This window comes from Labrus mixtus, chromosome 6 (assembly GCF_963584025.1).
Source record: "Labrus mixtus chromosome 6, fLabMix1.1, whole genome shotgun sequence".
In the NCBI taxonomy this organism is placed as follows: domain Eukaryota; kingdom Metazoa; phylum Chordata; class Actinopteri; order Labriformes; family Labridae; genus Labrus; species Labrus mixtus.
In genome coordinates this window covers 10,222,995-10,239,270 of record NC_083617.1, presented here as the reverse complement: position 1 = coordinate 10,239,270, position 16,276 = coordinate 10,222,995, and the positions used below count along the sequence as shown (strand labels likewise).

At 37.9% G+C, this 16,276-nt stretch overlaps 2 protein-coding genes across 2 annotated transcripts; both read right to left on the bottom strand.

Annotated features, from left to right (window-relative positions):
* Positions 1–953: 953 nt before the first annotated feature.
* LOC132975388 (multiple inositol polyphosphate phosphatase 1-like) lies at positions 954–10,860 on the bottom strand. The gene is made up of 5 exons (XM_061039896.1): positions 10,218–10,860; positions 9,938–10,132; positions 6,657–6,754; positions 5,624–5,754; positions 954–2,221 (listed from the first exon to the last, which is right to left on the bottom strand). Exons 1-5 carry the CDS (start codon positions 10,804–10,806, stop codon positions 1,846–1,848), a joined length of 1,389 nt encoding a protein of 462 aa, XP_060895879.1. The 5' UTR covers positions 10,807–10,860; the 3' UTR covers positions 954–1,845.
* A 1,322-nt stretch (positions 10,861–12,182) lies between these two features.
* On the bottom strand, positions 12,183–15,912 carry LOC132975389 (multiple inositol polyphosphate phosphatase 1-like). The gene is made up of 5 exons (XM_061039897.1): positions 15,228–15,912; positions 14,962–15,156; positions 14,292–14,389; positions 12,931–13,061; positions 12,183–12,659 (listed from the first exon to the last, which is right to left on the bottom strand). Exons 1-5 carry the CDS (start codon positions 15,805–15,807, stop codon positions 12,281–12,283), a joined length of 1,383 nt encoding a protein of 460 aa, XP_060895880.1. The 5' UTR covers positions 15,808–15,912; the 3' UTR covers positions 12,183–12,280.
* Between the last annotated feature and the right edge of the window lie 364 nt (positions 15,913–16,276).

Below are 16,276 nucleotides of genomic sequence, written 5' to 3'. Positions count from 1 at the left end.
ACCACTACATCTTCGCTTCAATTACATGGACATTATTGCGTCGAATTGGCAGATTCTTCAATGAAGTATCACAGTTTAAGAGTAAAACGAGTTCATAGTTACGAGAGCCAAGCAATTTAATAAATCCACGACTTTTCAGACGGAATCGGTGAAATGGCAGAAGGAGCTCAGCCTGCCTCCTGTGTGAGAGGGAGGAACTGGTAAAAAAAAAAAGTCCGAATTGGGCATCAAATATGGGCTTTTTAATAGGACACGAAACAGTTTGACAGACAATGTATTCGCTTGGTTATGTTAGAAGTAACATATTATGCAATACAATTTGCAGTCACTCCAGGGGTGTGGGCTATGGGGGTGTTGGGAGAAAAAGCCTCTAAAAGTTCCCACTTGATTGTGATTGTCCTTCCAGTGGAGGAAACATGAAGGTCTCTCCGGTTCCCTTCAGAAAAAGAGGGATACATGCCCTCCACATGACGAAGGACCCTCCAGAGTTCCTCTCCATTGGGGAAAACGTGATGAAGGGCCCTTCAGCAAAAATATTCGAGTTGAAAAAAATGTAATAAAGTGTCCACCAGGTTGCACTCAAAAAAAAGTGAAGAGAGGTACTAGGATGCTATTTCCTATGAAAATAGTGCATTGCAATGAAAAGGCTGCACTGCCCCACCACATCAAGCGGGTTCCCTTCTTTGTTTTGTCTACTGAGATGAGATTATCACTTTTTTAATCCCCCAACAGGATATTTGCATTGTAATCAATACAAGGTACTGGAGGAAATCTACAGTTTTAAATGTCCTAAATAGTATTTTTAATGATTAATTTACCAGCAATAAAGCCAATAGCTGCAACATATTCATATTACGAGCGAGTGCCTTTTCAGTATGTGGCCCTCAACAAACACAAAATTAAAAGAATACATCAAAGGGGAGCTAAGAAATTGTTTTCCAAATGCAGAGGTATCCAGCTTATATTTTATTCAAATATGTATTATAGTAGGTATTAAAGTAAAGAACAAGCTGACATCATATTGGAAAAATACAGAATTTCCATACTGTAAAACATTGATAACAACTTACCATGTCTAGAATGTGAAGGGCCATCAGAGACACATCTTTCATATTTAAAACTAGTAAAATTGTATATCAGTGACCAGAGTAACTGTAAAAAAAAAAAAAGATTGATAACGTAACACAAATGTTGAAATATTATCAATCTCAAAAGAAGATATTTGGACCAGAGCACCACAATGACCAGATGAATGAACAGATGTGCCAATTCTATGCTACTAGAAAGATTAAATGACCTGTAATGAATTTATAAAGTAAAAAAACACTACTGTATGAAGTTTCTGTTACAGTGATAACACAATCTTTGGCTTTCTCTTAAACAAGGGATGACATATTTAGGTGATGTGATGACATACCACTTCCAAATGTCAGCAAACTTCAAGAAATGTCTCAGTGCTTCCTCATAATCAGGAAAAAGCAAAGTGATGCATCTACAGTACATGTCTAAACTTCCTATGAACAATATATAAAATGTGTACACAGCAAAAATACAATCTTTTGTTCCTGCTCTAACTTGTGCAATCATCAAAAGAAGCCTTGTTAAAAAAAAAATACTGCAGAAGTAATGTACTAGTCAGGTACCTTGAAATCAAAGTCTCTGGTTAAGATTACTTTTTTTCAGACAATCCGAACATATGAAATGCTTCTAAGGCGTAGTCAAATACTGATATGTTCATGTTTGCATAGTAGAGGCATTCTGGCTAAAGTGATCCCAATATGTTCATTTTCCATTCACTCCATTTTTCAGATTAAACTAAATTAAGCCACTATCATGCCTTCTATGTCAGACTTCAGGATTCTTGAACAGCTGACACTCAGTCTCAAAGTCACAGCCTTGCAGCAGTTCCTCGTAGTTCTCTTTGACGTCCTGATAGAACGGTATGAAGGCCTCAGTCCAACCAGGGAAAGTGACAGGCTTCTCGTTGAGCAGAGGCTGCAGTCTCAAGTCACCGTCACCACAGTCGTACAGCACCAGGAGTAAGTTAGCGGCGTATGGTAACATGTTGCTGGTGCGGAAGGAGCGTTGGGTCTGTGTGGCGTAATTTAAGGAAGTCAGGGCGTCGTTGTCTTTGAAGAAGCCCAGGAGGGTGAGGAGGGGCAGGAGGGTCTCTGCATGGCCCACCTGGACTGTCACAGCTTCTGTCACCTGCTGGCCTGACCTGACAGGACAAAAGGCAACTTTTAGTTTTGGAGTGTTGGTCAGACACAACTCGGCATTTGAAGAATTGTGAGTCATCTTTGTTGAACATCTGATAGACTGAACCATAGATAATGAAATGAATAACTAACGGACCTACTATGGATTTTTGGTTTTGTACTTTGCCTGCTGCCTGTCATTGTTTTCATTCTAACTTTTATATATTCTTTGTATTTATTTTAAATGTAATTAACCAGAAACCTCATTGAGATTAAGAATCTCATTTATAATAATCATAATTATATGTAACATTATTAAGTTTTAGGTGTAACCTAAAGGATGAGGCATGGGAATGAAGGCAGTGAGACGATGTTCCACTTTAAGGGTTTTTTTATTGTCACAGGTTTCACCTCAATTTGTCAAGCATTTTTTCCTGTTTCAGAGACAAAGTATGACAACTGATTATTTGCCTTGTTAACAAAATAATATTCAATAACTCTAAACAGGATCAAGTGTGTCCTTAAACAGAAGATGTATCAATATTAAACAACAAATCAAGTTTTCTAAGCATCACAAACAAACTTAATCACTAAATTCATTAACTTAAACAATAGCTCACATGTGGACGCACTCGGCTAAGAAAGATTGAACAGGTCTTGTAATTTAGAGCGTAAACTGAACAACGGGCTCTCCTTCCCTTTTATGGGACACCTGATCTGGGTAATTCCATTCACCTGTGGCTGATTGCTGCAGCCAGCACAGGTGTGTGGTGGCATTTCTGTAGTTATTTAGATTATAATGTACAGACGTCATTAGGTTTATTCACTGTTCTCTAATGTCAGTCAGACCTGGAAGAGTTCAGCTGTGACTACAACACCAAGGACAGCTTAGAGAGTGTCAACTGTTCTTCCTGATATCTGCAAGGATGTTTGGTAGACTTGTTGTCTGCTCCAGTGTTGTTGACGTCACAGTTTAGTCTAGGTGGGTCAATGTGACACGACCCTGATAATGATAATGTCTTTTGGGACACATGCGATGCCTTTCGAAAAAGTTCTGCAGATGTGATTGAGCAAGACACGAGTACAGAAGTGTGATGTTGATCCATGTCTCCTCATGAGTATTCATCTTATGTGTAACCTTTCATCAACGTAAGCCATCTGATGTCAACTGAGTCTTATTGTGTGAAGTCAAGTCTTAGTAATTTCTTCAACAAGGTGTTTATTGTTGTTCCTCCTTGAGCTCAGGGAATCAAGGCAGACGTGACATCTCAACAAATACAAAATTCTTTGCCTTACAATTTTAGCACCGCAATTGTTGGACATTCTAATCACATGTCTTCATGTGCGGACAAGACTAACTGCTACCTTGGCAGTGACTAATAGAGATCCAAAGTGAAGTAATGATGTCTGAGTAGAGGCGTGAACTTTACTTTCTCTTATCAACAAATATTAAATGTGTCTGTAATTATGGGGAAGCTTGATGTGGACTAATATCTCCAGGCTGAAAATAAATAGCTGTAGACGGAAAACAAGCAGGAGATTGTGAATCACCTGTTTAGCCTCACCTCCTTTAACTACATTTTCCTAGAAAATAATGATTTATTTGTTTTTGGAGTAAGGACACTATGTTTATTTGAAGCTTTGCATGTAGGCTGTTTTATTAGTTTAATAAGTTAGTTAATAAGACGTGTGCTCAAACAGGCCGTTTGGAGTATTTTCAGTAACCCAGTAAAATATTTGAGATATGAACTAGTATTTGAGCAGAGTCCACTGGGAGGCTTAACTTCTAGCTAACCTGTTGCAATTAAGGCTAAAACGCATTTTCAAAAGGTCTTTTTTTACATTGGAAAATACATAAACAGAGAAAACCTAGCCTCACTGTTACATAATTAACATGTTCTTTCATTACAGATATAGTATAGTAGTAGGGAAAGTATATAACATTTTAAAAAGAAAGAAAACTACACCTGTGTAATATATCTGTTGATTTTGTCAGAACAGTAACGTAGTAATTAACGCAAACTAAAGCTTCCAGTGTGTTTCATTTGTTTACTTCTCTTCTACGGAAACACAAAAAGAACATCATTGATAATACGTCATACAGTGCTGACCAACAAGGGTTAGCTGTTTACGTTAGCTAATGTAGCTCGTGCCTATTTCATTATAATTTAACGTGAATGAAACTATAGTACCATAACACGGTGATGAGCATGTATTCATGGTGAATTAATGCCCAGATAGTGATGAGTTAATGTATGACACATGGAGAACTAACCCATGCATTAATCTGCAAGTATGATTCAAATGGTGAATAATGTCTGCGTTGATTGATTTCTTCACTAATGACTTATGTTATTCATTAATAATGTTAATTAACACAGTAACCCAAAGCTATGGATTTCAACCTTCATAATGAGTTAATGATTGTGCCCCACCAAGTAAAGTCACTTCATGATTATGTATTTGTTAATCAATAATGTCCCTCTCAGGCTGCTGTAGGTTGATCAGTGACAAACCTACAGCAGCCTGAGAGTGACAAACTTCCCAAATTATTAAAACACAGCCACAACTGCTTTAAAAAAAGACGGCTAGTCAGTGTGGCACGTTTGAGCAGCAGAGCTAAAACCAGACTAGCACAACAAGTCAGCTGATTTAAGTTAGTTTCCTCAGACAATATTAAATATATAACTGTAAGTATGAGTGCTTATGAAGTTGTTTAGAAAGTTAAATCGTTTTTTAAGTCTTAATGACAAAGATTGAAATGAGAGACAGCATACTTCATTAGTAAATTAATCTACAGTATGATGCGGACATTGCTCATAGCAAATCCTGTATTACTCATGTATGTTAATTATATGGTTGCAGATGAATGCATCGCTTCGTTCTTCATGTATCATAAATTAACTTGTGATTATCTGATCGTTTATTCACCATGAATACATGCTTTTCAGCAGAACAGTGTTGTAAAGTGTTCCCCCTTATTTATTAACACTTTTTCCCCAAGTTGTCACATCAGCTAATTATTTTTTTTAGCAACTGTGGCTGTCAAAGAAGAAAGACTACAACTCCCATAATCCTCCACTTCTTAATGAAATCATCCAACTTGGGCTTTGTTATTGAATTGATTGAGGGACCCCTGGCAGTAGAAATACATACCATGCTCTAAGATTGACATGGGAAATGTAGTATTATTTGTGTTGGATGTCACAAATGAGGTGTGGCTTTAAATTATTAAGCATGATCAAATGTGTATTAATCCGCAGCTGAAAACAGTCCCTTAGTAGGAACAAAAAGTAAAGTATTGAGTATTGGGAGATGGAGCATAGTTTTTTGTCTTTTCATGCTATTTGTTCACAATAAAAATAAATAATAAGAAAGTAAAACCCTCCCCCTGTTTCTATATAAAACGTTTGGATTTGACTCACTCGTTCTCGTTGGCTGCTCTGTCCAGTCGACTGAAAACATCGTGGAAGAGGATGCAGCTCGACTTACTGTTTATATCATAACCATAGCCTCGTTTCCAGAATTGTTTCAGGTCATTTGCATACTCCATCACCTGTTGAACCAGAAAGACTCATTCACTGCTAGTCTGGATGCTGCACAGGCTTTATGTAAACACTTCAAATATGATGCATTACACTGCCACACACACTTTAACCAAACATTCATACGTAACTCAATTGTATACCCAACCTAATCATAAAATCACTGCTCCTGGACTTTCACCATTTCTTGTTTAAATCTAATGTCTGTACTATTGTATAGTGTCTTAATCGTTTAGAATCTGCTGTTTCTTCCTATTTTTTGTTAGTTTTTGCTTTTGTTGTGGTTTCTTCTATGTGCACATATTTGTTTTTGTTCACTTTATCACCAATACAACTAAGTAAACTTAAAACTTCAAACAGATAACACTCTTCATCTTCTTATCTGTATATATCTCTTTTTAAAGGTGAGCTAGTATTTCAGGCTCCCTGAGCACGAGGTCAGTTTGTAATACGAGGCACAAAACCCTCTTTGTGACATGCAGAATGCCTGAAAACAGTTTCTGTGCTGAGTTTAGAGAAATCATTGCTACTTCTTGATTGTTACTTTTAACTCAGATAGGTCTTGTTATGTTTCCCCCTGTAGATCTTGTCATTTTCCATTTGTGATCCCATCTTAATGTCCGTTTCTTACAACCTTTCTAGTTATACATTAAAGCAAAGTTTAACCAAATCTACTTATGCAGAACAACTGTGCTCCCTGCACACAGTTAGAACTTTGCCAAGTTTAAAACAGTGTGAAGGACAGCATACGTCAACATTGTATTAAAAATGAACTCGCCTTATAACAAGATCCTCAGCTTACTGAACTCTAACCCTTATGGTGTAATCTTATCTGCACGATTCCTCGGACTATTCAGTTTAGGATAACTTTGGCATACTGGAATTAAAATAATTTAACAGCGGAGGCTCGTACCTGTGCGTCAACCTCGTCAAAAAGCCGACACCAGGGGGAGTTCACGGTCTTGATAGCAAACTCATAGGCACACAGGTAAAATGCAGCTTCGGCCATATCTGGAGGAGAAAGTTGTAATCAAATGTTAAAAAGTAGTGAATGGGGAAAGGCCAATGCTGAAGCCATTACAGTGAGCACAGGGCAGTAATATTACAGTTCAATGAGTAATTAGTTAGACGGCCTCTGAGCCGTTTGTGTCAAGGTCACAAATAAAGTCAATATTGGGTCCAACTCACTCTGGTGGAGAGTTATTCATTTAAATGAGAAAACAGCTCCCTCTACTGTGCATAAAGTAAAACTGTGAAATATGACCAAGGGACAGACTGAAAAGCTTCAACAGTTTATTTTAGAGGGCTTAATGTTTCCAATAATTTGTCATATAAGTGATGTGTTTCTCAAGATTCTTTACAGATGTGTTTTGTAAATAACACATTCATAGAAAGCACTGCTGAGTTAGTTAAGAATATGGAGACAATCTTCAATAGATATAATAATTTTCAATTAACAGCAAATAAATTATTTTAAGTAAAGTCTAAAGTTTAAGTCTATTAAAGTAGAATCGAGGTGAGAAATGTGAAATTTGTGAACAGACAATCCTATAGTTCAACATTTATGTAAAATGGAAAAACTACAACTATATTACAGTTTAGTTCACTTCACTGTTTATATTCTTCTTGTCTACCTCCTTTTTTTATTCTATTTCTATTTATCTCACATATTCTGTTTTGATTTTTATTTGGTATTACCTACTCCTCTGTATTGCTGCTGCAACGCCCAAATTTCCCTTCTGGGGATCAATAAAGTATTATCTTATCTTATTTTACCTTAACTACGATCAAATACATTGATTCCCTTTCTCCATCTCCCATCTTTACTAAAACAAAAAAATATATATTAGGAAGTTTTTCCCCCCAGAAAATTTCAAAGCAAATTTTGAGTAAAATGAAAAGTCAGCATTATCTGTACTTAGTGTATGGATCAAATACTAAACAGCTCTTCCTGAAAGTAGCTTTGTATTTCTAAGTACCAGACCTGTAGGAAACATATTCACACGTATTCATCCATTAAAAAGTTAGAAATTGTTGAGTGAGCCCAAATCTGTATTTAGAAATAATGGTATAATACTTAATACTTCTCCAGGTAATTAAACTCATCAAAGCTGTTTTTTTTTTATTTTTTTTTAATAGAAGCAACATATATGAAATGTTTAAAACAAATAACCATTATGTGCACAGCTACGGAACCCAAGGCTCTACAGCGGGTTAGCAAACCTGCCAAGAACATCATTGGAATCAAACTACAAAGCTTTAGTGACATTGATGAAATGACAGTGGGTCGTTATGTGTTTATATGCAGCAGTTTACTCCAGATCCAGATGTTTACAGTGCAGTATGTTATGATACATTCAGTTTGTAACAGCTTCAAAACCTCAGATAAGTATAGTTTATTTATGCAAGTCTGAGATTGTAGCCTCTACTCCTCTGCACTCAAAACAAAACAAGGGAACAATTTACTTTTAAACCCTTTAGAAGCCATGTACTTTACACCTTCAGCCTTTAGGGAAACACAAAGTGACCTGCATTGTGGTTTCTCCAGTGGGAACACCGGAGTGCACTTTTGTTTTGTTTTGTTTTTCCCAAGACTGGATGCGAATTCGACGCCATGCTATACAATGCACTTTACTTTTCCTCATTGTGGAATCTGTCATGAGCCATTTGGACACATGCACTCTTGAAAATGAACAAGAACATTTCAGACAACCTGCCCCAGAAATCTTCCCGAGTCGCTTGTTCACAAATGTTCCACACAGTTTTGCTATGTTTCCTATGACTTGGGGGGAATCACAGGAAGCAAGCCATGACGTAAAAAAGTCCAATATGGCGGCTGAGCAACACAGTCGGATGTCATGATGACAGTTTTTGCCTGCCAATGCAACATTTAATGGGACATATAGAAGAGCACACTGTGGAGCAGAGAACAATGAGCTTTTTCAATATGTGCGCTGGTTGCAGGATATAAAGGTCATCACCCCCTCTCACTTGCTCACAGTGGATTTAACTGAATATAACCCACTGTGTTCTCACATCAGCTCATCAGGCCTCTTGTTGAAACTTACAAGTGGACTACCAGGATTTAAAAAAAATAAAATCAGCATACAAAATGTGACTGTTTGTGTTCACCCATGAACAAAGCTCCTGAAAATTTCAGAATTTGATGCATGTGTGAATTGGGTTTTCGGACTCCAGTGCCACTGCTGCATTCATTTAGCTGTCTCCACAGTAGTACCAACAAAACAAAGAACAATCAACAATCCACATGCAACCAGAGAAACACATACCACGATCTGATCAAGTGAGCACCGGGAATGCGCATGAGAGAACAACAACAAAACACTTTGGTCTTTGCTCTGCTTTTCCTTGAGTTTAAATAAGAGTTTGAAACGTATTGTTCTGGGTTGGCATAGATAGGCTACTTGTTGTCTCTGGTTGTGTGGATGTATTGTGTGAAATTCTCTGGAACAACAATGAAGACAGCTCATGGCAGTGACATAAAACACTCAATTCAGAGGAAGCAGAGAACATTCCTGCAGTCAGAGGGAACACATCACACTCCCTCATTACATCTGTAGCATTGTGTTATGTGGAAAAAAAACCCTGCAAAAGGCCTTTTATCATGACCATCACAAGGCAAACATATATTATAATCCTGCTGTTTAATCAGCATCCTGACATGACACACGTGTTAGGTTGATGGATGTTCTTGGCAGAGCAGAAGTACCCGCACAGATATACACAAAGATTTGAGCACTAAGTTTGACAGAAATAACCCACAGAACAAATGTTGGTTATTTTATTTCAACTAATGGGAAATCAGTGCAAAATTAGCTCTTTTAAGTTTTTATTTTCAATGTAGACTTTATTTTTTTCTTTTGTTAGGTTACAAAACAACATTTCATCCTTGGATATATACTTTATTTTTCCTTTTTTGATTTATTGAATACCAATTTGAGAAACTCTGTTCTTCTGTATTGCCCTATTTTATTGTTTAATATCTTCTAATTCTATTTTTGTTTGATAATGATTATATTTTACTTGTGTATTTAGCATGAGTCATGCTCCAGATGCTTTTCATTGTGTAATCCTGTATTGAACAGTGCAAATAAACCTGAACTTTTGACCTTTACAATTATTGATATGTGTTCTGCTCTACTAAAGGGTCTGAATACTTCCTTCACCACTGACCGTCTGATATGGTGTTGTAAGGCACCCTGAGACGGTCTGCGATCTTCTCCTGGACCCTCCTCATCTCTGGTCCCTGCTTGAACTTGTCCACCTCCGACAGAGCTGAAGGGTTTTTATCAACTTCCTCCACAAACCTGGTGCACTGGTCAAAAAACCTCATGAGGGCATCGTTCACTACATGGTCAAAGTCCTTATCTGGGCAGAAAGAAAGGTGCAGATTAGAAAGAAATGCATGTAAGCACTGAGTTACAATAGTTACAGTAAATCCTAATTGTCGTACCTGTAATGGCCCAAAGCTCTGTCAGTCCTGCCTTAAAGGACAGTGTGCTGTTGACACACCGGTGCTTTGAGCTGGTTATGAATTTGATCAGACCACCTCTGAGCTTTTCCTCTGTGATCAATGATGGAAACAGCTTTGACAGCCGGACTGCCAGATGCTTGTGATCGTTCACTCCTTTCTGGACGAGTCTGCCGTCCATGTCCTCTGTGTACCACATCGTCCACTGGTTCTGGATCTCACGCAGCCAGCTCTCTTTACCTGAGGCGCTGCTCTTGACCAGGTCGTACAACGTTTGCATTTTCTTCACATTTTTCACCGTGGGGTACCTTGTCCCGTGTCTTATTATCGCAGTCACATGGATTTCGCGACATTGCGACGACGGAGGCTGCAAAATAGATCTGTTTACAGCCAGTATGTCCTCTATGAGATGCGGGTTCACTTCCTCGTACCTCCCTTTCGTGGTGAAATATTTGGCGATTGCTGGTATGTTTGGATTCTCCCCTGGGTTCACATCTTTACGGAAACAGCAGCACAATCCGATTATGGTGGTAAAATGAACAACAAATAATTTCTTAAAAGTGATCGCCATGATGCAGCCTAGTAGATTGAATGGCCTCGTGCACCCCCCCAACTTCCCACAACTGAATGACGTATTTCATTGGGACTTGACTATGGAAGGCCAGTGATGCCAAAATTCGCGATCTAGGTAAAAAACACTTTTTTTCTTTTTGTGTGTTTATATATTTAGTCTTTAAAAACATAAAACAGGGCCCAAAGTGGGAATATTGTTATAAATAACTCTATTAGGACCATCACTTTGAGTACTATTTAATTCAGACAATGCCAAGATAGCATGATTATTTGTATGGGAATCTAAATAATTCCATTTATAAAATCATTTATATCCACAATCAAAGACTGTGGGCCTGCAAAAAACTATAGGTGCAAGCTTTTGAAGCAATTATTTTTAGCTGTTATGACTATTAGGAAACTTATGAAATACGAATAATTGTTTGAAATATACAATGTCCAAGTGTAGTTCTTAGAAATGGAGCCTATGAGGTATGTGGTCACTTATACCCTTATCCTGTTGTGTCAGAGGAATAGGGGGATAGGGTGACTGACTACTGTAATCTTAGTATATTTAGTGCAATTCATTAGTGCAGATACAATTTATATTGTGTTTCTAAATTATCGCGGTACAACAAATCAATTCAATACTATCGATTATTATCGATTATTGCGATTTAAAAATCACAATACTTAAGTGATTTTTTTTTTTTTACATTTAATATTTAGGATGTGATACAACACAGCAGTTTATCAATATTTGCTCCAAAGCAAGTAAGAGATGATACATATTTTCACAAGACAGCAAAAAACATACTTTTAAGCAATTGGTGTGAAATTATAATCTAATAGTGACATTTTTAGCTTGGACTCTCTCAGCAGCAAAATAATCATGTCATGATAGTTGCACTTCGGTTACATAACAGACTTAAATGGACATTGACCACTTCATATCATGATGGTGCTTGTGCTTATCTTCATATGACTTGTAACAAGCATTTCAACTTATTCTACTCTTATGAAAACTTTACGTTTAAGTTTAAAGTTTGTCTTCTTTTGTGCTAAATAAGACTTTATTCCTCTTTATATTCTACCTTTGGTGTATTTGACTGAAAAAGTAACTGTCTTATATTATATTGTAGAGTGATCCAACTCCAACTCATGGATAAGGTTCCGTTTCAGTGACAACTGAATCTATTTTAGAGGTCGAGTGCGTTTGGGGATTCATAGCACTACTGTGATTGCATTTTTGGAAGAAGTACTAAGAGCATATATGTCAATATAAAAGATTCAATAGCAAGTAAACGTCTTAAAGGCGTGTAAAGTCCTATACTTAAATGAGAGTACAGTTCATCGGCATCAAAGGGATCAACAGAACGTAAAGAAAAATTCCTATTCAACCAATTACGTTTTAATATTAGGATCACAGGAGCACATTAACTGTGTGGCACCAAAACGAACTCTAACTTCATTATCATCTCCAGCTTGTCTGCCTAAACTTTAGCAGGACTCTTAAGCAGTTGGCACTCAGTCTCAAAGTCACAGCCTTGCAGCAGTTCCCTGTAGTGCTCTTTGACTTCCTGATAGAGCGGTATGGAGGCCTCAGTCAAACCAGGGAAAGTGACAGGCTTCTCGTTGAGCAGAGGCTGCAGTCTCAAGTCACCGTCACCACAGTCGTACAGCACCAGGAGTAAGTTGGCGGCGTATGGTAACATGTGGCTGGTGCGGAAGGAGCGTTGTGTTGTTGTGGCATAGTTGGTTGAAGTCAGGGTCTCGTTGTCTTTAAAGAAGCCCAGGAGGGTGAGCAAGGGCAGGAGGGTGTCTGCATGGCCAACCTGGACTGTCACAGCTTCTGTCACCTGCTGGCCTGACCTGACAGGACAAATGGGTCTCAGAATTTACCATAATGTATACAGTCGCACAAAAAACATATATATTTCATTTCAGATAAGTTAAAATAAAACAAGTGCAAGACAACAGAATATGCAAATATAACAAGAAAAGACAGGGTTGTTGACAAGTGTTTATACTGCTGTTATTTTTCAGTCTATGTGTGTAAAATCATTTAAACTACATATTTGAGGGGCAGGCAGAAAAAAAAGCGTCTTTGTATGGACAGCAGGTCAGTATACATTTCACATACTTGTTCTCGCTTGCTGCTTTGTCAAGTCGACTGAACACATCATGGAAGAGGATGCAACTTGACTTGCTGTTAATGTCATGGCCGTAGCCTCTTTTCCAGAATTCCCTCAGGTCACTTGCATACTCCATCACCTGTGGTAGCAGATGTAGTTCAAAGATAGCCTGTATGTGGGTGTACGTTACACAAAGACTTTAGATAAGAACATCCCAAGAGAGTGAGTTCAGCCTTCTGTAAGATGGCATTTCAGGTCAGAGTGTCAGGTCAGCTCATAACACAAACAGTCTTTCTTTATTCACATAATGCCTTGGGGTTTCTGAATGAAGAGAGGCAAACAGAGAAGGAAACAGGTTGTCTTTTTTTTTTTTTTGCTATTATAAGTATTATAAGCTATTATAAGTAACTATTAATAGCCCTTCTCCCTTTCTTAGAATCAATCAATGAGATATCTGAAGAATTAGTCTGATGTTGGTGCTCAGTACCTCGGACCTACATTCAATTGGGTATTTTGTTTTGCTTTGTCTTGTTTGTGTTGGATTCAATAGCTGTAGTAGGTTCTATACAGTTGACCCTGATTGACCCAAGTACATCTCTGGTTTCTCACGAGTTCCTCATATGGTCAGCTGAAGTTCCTCTCAGCATGTTTGTTGTGACCTTATTGCAAAATAAATGGAAAATATAACCCTTACACAGAAAGTTTGCTCTATACTCTAAGAATCAAGACTAGCTTGTGATAAAGTGAACAATGTATGCTTATGTCCAAGAACATCTTATATTATAGTAATAATCATCATCATAATCATAACAGTGGAAGGTACTTTTATAAAAACAAATATCCCCTATGAGACATGTTATTAATGCCAATCTTTAAAAGTATTTATGATTCTTTAGTTAGATTTGTCAATGAAAAATCCTACTGATATTAATGATTAACTTAACGTAATTCAGCCACACGTGTCTTGTCATAAAAAATGTAAATAGTTTGGGTGCGGTTATGTAAAGAGGCTGTAGTCATCGTCGCAGCGGCAGTTAGTTGGCCCTTTGCTGCATGTCATCCCCCACTCTCTCCTCCCAACATTTCTTGTCTCTCTTTGGCTGTCCTATCCAATAAAGGCAAAAAATAATATCTAAAAAAATAATAATTCTCCTAAGCTCTCAATTCAATATTTTCTTCTTACAACACTTAATGTGTATCATCTCACCTGACATTAAAACCTTTGTGTTTTTTAAGCACTGCATTAACACATTTCTAGCCCAGGTCCCGTTGAAGAGTAGTCAGTACCACTTTTACCTCCATCATGACACCTACGCTGCTGTGACATTAAAAAAAATTCCCCCTTCAGTTGGCCACTTATGGCTCCTACCTTTGCATCTTCTTCATCGAACAGCTGACACCAGGGTGAGTTTATTGCCTTGATAGCAAATTCATAAGCACACAAGTAAAATGCAGCCTCAGCCAAATCTGCAGGAGAGAGGTTAGGATTGACTATTTAGTTTGAGTGGAAACATTTCAAAAATCTTACTTACAAAACATTTGATGTCCCTTAAAAAGAAACTGTAAATCATAAAGAGGAAGGTCACTCCAAGTGCAAACAAAAAAAAAAAATATATTTCACCATCCAGAGATGCAACAGTTCCTTTTAGATTGTAATACTAAGGTAGTATTGCATACTTATGATACTTATTCAAATTTTAAGACAACTTGGTTAACGGCCCACTTCCTCATTATTTTGGATATAGCTCCACCCACTGGACCCTAACAACTATGCTACAGTTGCTAATGTACTTGTATCGTGTTGAACCAAAATTTGCTTAATCTGAAGTCAGTTTCAGGTTGTATTGGTTTAAAGGTAAACATACTCCATAATCTGAAGACCTTCTTTTTCTTCATATTTCAAATCAGAAAAGTATTTCTGGACACAAAGTATCTGTAAGAAAAACAGTATTTTGGACTTCTGAGAGGACGGATCCCTATAAGTTATATTATGGGATAAATACTTAGGAATTACTTAGGATGAATACTGTGGGAATTACCATATGTGATTAGACTATAGGCTATTCTGAGACGGTCTGCGATCTTCTCCTGGACCCTCCTCATCTCTGGTCCCTGCTTGAACTTGTCCACCTCGGCCACAGCTGAAGGGTTTTTATCAACGTCCTCCACAAACCTGGTGCACTGGTCAAAAAACCTCATGAGGTTATCATTCACTTCATGGTCAAACTCCTCATCTAGAAAGAAAGGCACAGGTTAAATAGAAAGTGGAAAATAAAAATAGTGTATTATATCATTATGGACATACCTGTAATGGCCAAAAGCTCTGTCAGTCCTGCCTTAAAGGACAGTGTGCTGTTGACACACCGGTGCTTTGAGCTGGTTATGAATTTGATCAGACCACCTCTGAGCTTCTCCTCTGTGATCAATGATGGAAACAGCTTTGACAGCCGGACTGCCAGATGCTTGTGATCGTTCACTCCTTTCTGGACGAGTCTGCCGTCCAAGTCCTCTGTGTACCACATCGTCCACTGGTTCTGGATCTCACGCAGCCAGCTCTCTTTACCTGATGCATTTTGCAGGACGATGTTGTGAAGCTGCTGCATGTCCTTGACGTTTCTGGTCGTGGGGTACCTTGTCCCGTGTCTTATTATCGCAGTCAGATGGATTTCTTGACATTGTGCAGATGGAGGCTGCAAAACTGATCTGTTTGCAGCCAGTATGTCCTCTCTAAGATGTGGATTTACTTCTTCGTATCTCCCTTTTGTGTTGAAATATTTGGCGATTGCTGGTATGTTTGGATTGTCCTCTGTGTTCACATTATCACAGAAACAGCAGGAGCAGATAAGAACAGGAAAGACGATGAATTTCCAAAGAAAGTTCTGCATGATGCACCCTGAAAGAGGCTTGAAAAACAGCTGGTCACCAAAATGTCTCAAACCAACAACATCTATTTCACGGCATCAAAATCGGGACAGAGCAGAGTCCGGTATAGTTTGTTTAACCAAATGACCTCGCAACAGCACAATAAAGTTAACACAGTGTGTGCTTGCACAATGGCTGACTTAAAGATACACTATTTTTAGGAAAAAGAACATAGTTACAGTTGTCTTGTGAGATCAACAAGTTATCTTATTAACTATGATTCATGTCCTTCCTGTTTCAATGATGTGTCATTATGTTACTATGCAGTTTTAATATCTTACATTGTTGCTGTGGAGTTGTCTTAAACGGAGAGCAAGTTATGATCTCAAATGTGTCATGTTATTAGACAAGCCTGGCCTGTTAGCAAATAGAGGAACTCATCCAGATGTGTATAATAGCCTACATCTTTCAATAGATTTTTTTTTCAAGATT

Excerpts from the sequence above, each read along its gene's own strand:
- LOC132975389 (XM_061039897.1), bottom strand. The coding sequence starts at position 15,807 with ATGCAGAACTTTCTTTGGAAATTCATCGTCTTTCCTGTTCTTATCTGC. Across the intron at positions 14,390-14,961 it reads CTATAGTCTAATCACATATG|ATTTGGCTGAGGCTGCATTT; the intron begins GTAATTCCCACA and ends TCTCTCCTGCAG. Across the intron at positions 12,660-12,930 it reads AAAGCAGCAAGCGAGAACAA|GTCAGGCCAGCAGGTGACAG; the intron begins GTATGTGAAATG and ends TTGTCCTGTCAG.
- LOC132975388 (XM_061039896.1), bottom strand. The coding sequence starts at position 10,806 with ATGGCGATCACTTTTAAGAAATTATTTGTTGTTCATTTTACCACCATA. Across the intron at positions 10,133-10,217 it reads AGAGCTTTGGGCCATTACAG|ATAAGGACTTTGACCATGTA; the intron begins GTACGACAATTA and ends CTTTCTGCCCAG. Across the intron at positions 6,755-9,937 it reads TTACAACACCATATCAGACG|ATATGGCCGAAGCTGCATTT; the intron begins GTCAGTGGTGAA and ends TTTCTCCTCCAG.